Here is a 4012-nt window from a genome sequence, read left to right as displayed (position 1 = left end):
CGTGGGCCACTACACCGGCAGCGAGAGCAGCCTGGGCAGCAGCCGCTGCTCCTTTTGCAGAGGAAGCGGCTGCTTGGGCAGCAGCGGCTTGTGCTGCCGTTCTCTCTACTGCAGCAGCTGCAGCTGTTGAAAGTCCTCCCGTTTTCCTTCCTGTTTCAGCATTCTCGGCTAGTGTGGTTTCTCTTTGTGATGCAGCTGCTGTTGCTGCTGTAACGTTCGGCAAATGCCGAGAAACGGACGGCTCCTGAGTCGAAGGAGCAGAAGGAGAAGAGGGCGGATCCCCCGCTCCGGGTCCGTTGTTGCCACTCATGGAAGAGGTTCTTCAAACCCCAAGTTGCCTCTGCTGCTCCGTCCCTGCTTGTTTTTTTGTTACTTCTGCTGCTACTCGTTTGGAGTGGGTCACTCTCTCCCTACCCCGGACCGTGCCAGGGGACAAACTTGTGCCCCCTGCTGCCTTTATTTCCACTCCTTTATCCAGAATATCTTCAACTGTGAAAGTATCCTATGCAGTAGTGCATCCCCAAGGCGGTGTGCCTCTTGAGCGAGGCTGTTAAGAGCCACTGGTCTCACCACTGGCTATGCGCGAGGCAAATCAGTCTGTAGATGCTCCATATGCCACAATGTTCCGAAGAAAGCAGCAGGAAGAAATGAAAGAATACTTGTTTTCTACACGCTTCTCCGATAACGACGGTTTTCACCCGTTAGAATACCGTCGATTGTGGGAAGCGGCGTCTGTGGGGGCTTGCAGGAAAGCTAGCCAGAGGAGGGCAGACTCTATACTGCGCCAGTCTGAACAAGATATATTTAGAGTTAATAAAAAATGGGTGTCCGCGTACAAGGAGGAAGTGTAAGCGATGCTGCTGCCTGCCCGGGAAGCCGGCGAAGCCCCACCTTGAAAGACTGGCGGCCAACTTCAGTTGGCCCATACGCCTTTCTGATAAGTATTCCTGTGTGATACAACTTACTCCTTCATCAGTGATAGTTCTGTAGAAAGAATGCAGGTATTGCATTCCTCATGGCGAGGTAAGTTCGATCTTCTGCACGGCGAAGGATTCGACTAGCGAAACTCCATGCAGACCGCTGCAGTGCTGCGCATAGCTACTGCACCAGACGCAAGGCCGCTCTGTAAGCTCTTAATATCTTGCACAAAATTACAGTATTTTCGCCTGTAGCCTCTTAATATATTACAAAGATATTATAGTCTTCAAACAGTTAATGCTTGAAATGACTTGTTGCCTCCCTTTTCATATAGCTAGAGTGTGGTGGGGCTGGTTGCTGCCGGTAGGTTGATCGGGGGGAGGGAGTATTGTTGTTACTAATATGATGAAACGCATTTTCATCCCTGCAGTTGTTGCGTATATTTTTGCTACATCTGACGTGCTGCCTGAACTGCATAGCATGGCGTATATAGCGAAGTCCCAAAATGCTCGACTCCGTAAATTCGCGGTGACCAGTATATAGGATAAACACAATGCCAACAATTTAGCCTGCTAGGACCACGAGCTGTATTAACAGTACCAGCTAACGAACAGGAGCTCCAGGTGCAACGCTAGCGAGTCCCCCAGGAGCAGTTCTGCTCCTAAGTGCGTAGCAGCATTGCAGGGTACTGGGAAGCATACTGGTTTCACAACGTATACCGCAACCACTCTGTATTGGTATGTAGGGGGCATTGCGGCTACTATAGGCTTTCCACGGATCTTGTGTGTTGCAGCATGCGAACCTATAAAGCCAGAACTCTGGCGTTTTCCGGTCAGTGTTGCTGCACCCCAGTTGTATTGCTGCGGTAGTTTCTTCTGCTTTATCTGCGCTTAATGATTTGGGAACGTGCTGCGTCGCATTATCTACCGTTCTACTCTATCACTCCAAAATGTGCTCATAGCCAATGCGCCTCCCAAAAGGCCAGAGTCAGCTGCGGGCCAGTGGAAGTACCCTTGCACGAGTGCCATTCCACAGCGGTCCCACTCTTCACCCCAACAATCCGGTTCGGCGCCGTTCATTCCCATGGAGCCGGAGTATTTGCACGGAGTTTGGCGTATCTGGAGGGGTTTGCATATGGGAGTGGCTAGCTCGCCGAAGAGCAATGCGTTCAAGCAACTCATTGATAGAATGCAGGTACGAACCTCCGCGGTCAAGAGTATGCTAAGAGCATTTGCGGCTGCTAGAAGGGGAGGATTGAAACGCTCACTGGGCTACAACATGTGGCTCTCATCTCGCTGTACGGCTGCTAGACGCTTTCTCAAAAATAATCGATCTACATTCGCCAACACTAGAAAGCCGTTGAGCTAGCGGAAATTGCTGCATATGGAGTATTTCCCCCTCTTCAATGGAGAGGCATCTGGAACGAAACGCCTCTTCGTTATTAGACAGGCTGCGCCGAATAGAAATGATGGCTTCAGCGGTAAGGGGACCCACAGTCGAAAGAAGAAGCTTAAAACACATGTGCGAGATCGACGCAATATTAAATCGAGACAAAGGTTAAAACGTTAGCAGTGTAATAAGTTTGAAGAATTCTCATGTGTGTGATGCCGCCTGGGGCTCTTTTTATTATATCAACCATCCCAGCGCTACAGCGCACACTCTCGGTGCTACACCAAGGCGTGGTGCTACACCAAGGCGTACCGCAGAGTTGAATAAAACACCGCTTTCCCCCCCCCTCCAGTCCATTATCAGCAAATTAATCCTACTTTATAATTTCGCTAGGCTGACGAGAGGTCGAGGGCCTGAACGCTACCGTGCACTCGACCGCGCCCACCATCGCGAAGGCAACAGCTCGTAGAGTGACTACGAGAAATTGAAAGCACAGTGCGCTTTTACGCAGTGCATGAGGATATGGGGGGGTATATATATCACTGGGTATGTCAGACGTCAGCGTCAAGTGCGGGCTAACAGCTCTGAACCCAGAGTACACGCAAAAATCCGCACAAAAACCCGCACGCCTACACTGGCACGATTAAAAAACAATTCTTTTCTGCAATGAATGTAACGAAGGCCCCTTGTGGCTTCAATAAAGGCAATGGTAGGCGCTACCTCTGGCTAAGAGCACGCCGTGAAGCCGCGTCAATAAGCAGGCACACTGCAACTGAAACATCACACACAACGAGCTGTTCGAACAGATACCTTTGGACTCGAATTGACATGCGGGGAGTGTGCTGCCCCCGAGTTTCGAACCTGACAATATATGTCGACCATCGTCCGCTGGGATAAAGCACGCCCCCCAATGTTGCACCTGCAAAGTATCTGGTTGTGCGTCCATTCACTCGTTCAAATCTAGAACGTGCCAATATATTTTTAATTGGCTAGGCAATTCTGAGCGCATTGAGTCGCAAGGTCTTCTGATTCTTCGCTTACGAGAAACCGGCAGGTGCGCGCACGCTAAAAAGGGTCCTTTCTCTTCGCAAGAACCCCGCCCTCGACAGCTATGTTTGCTGAATAAGCTGTTTACAACCGGCTGAGAGTTTAGTTCGAAATATTTTCAATGAGGTCTGGAAACTCCCTGATGACTTGGNTGTTTACAACCGGCTGAGAGTTTAGTTCGAAATATTTTCAATGAGGTCTGGAAACTCCCTGATGACTTGGAAGGCACCAATCCTGTAGCCCCTCTGGGGCTCCAGCAGACGAACAATAAGTTCTGCCCACCTCTTCGGGACTTTCGCAGCTTTCAGTTTCGGCATCAGAACGTCAGAACGTGTCCCATCTCCCAAAATATTCACTGATATGTTTTTTACTTGATCCATCCAATCCTGCCCTCTCACGTCTCCATAGGGGTGGTCTTCTCCTGTGTACATTTGGTAGAGAAAAAGCCCGAGATTCCACATGTTTGTTTTACATTCAGGGCTAAATGATCCTCTTAGAGTGAAAGCTGTAATAACGTTAGGGTCTGCTTCCACTGTAACAATGCCCCTTAAGATAGATAGATTCTCCCCGAAAGGAGCGCCGCTCCCAAAATTTCCCAAAAGAAAAGACCCGTCTTCACGCAGAAAGAGGGAGTTCCAATCCAGCTGCAGATGACCAA

The 4012-nt window shown here is 49.8% G+C and overlaps 2 protein-coding genes across 2 annotated transcripts in view; both read right to left on the bottom strand.

The window, feature by feature from the left end:
• EMH_0008540 (uncharacterized protein) overlaps positions 1-310 on the bottom strand; it is a gene marked incomplete at both ends in the record, with an annotated part of 3664 nt that extends 3354 nt beyond the window's left edge. Inside the window, 1 exon segment of the mRNA XM_013498373.1 lies at positions 2-310. Within this exon segment, the coding sequence (XP_013353827.1) occupies positions 2-310 (309 nt within the window).
• A 3217-nt stretch (positions 311-3527) lies between these two features.
• Positions 3528-4012, bottom strand: part of EMH_0008530 (uncharacterized protein) — a gene marked incomplete at both ends in the record, with an annotated part of 1398 nt that continues 913 nt past the window's right edge. The window contains 1 exon segment of the mRNA XM_013498372.1: positions 3528-3775. Coding sequence (XP_013353826.1) covers positions 3528-3775 — 248 coding nt within the window.

The sequence above is a fragment of the Eimeria mitis genome, genomic scaffold (genome assembly GCF_000499745.2).
Source record: "Eimeria mitis Houghton genomic scaffold, Emh_scaff338, whole genome shotgun sequence".
Lineage (NCBI taxonomy): Eukaryota > Apicomplexa > Conoidasida > Eucoccidiorida > Eimeriidae > Eimeria > Eimeria mitis.
This window is presented reverse-complemented; position numbering and strand designations above follow the sequence as displayed.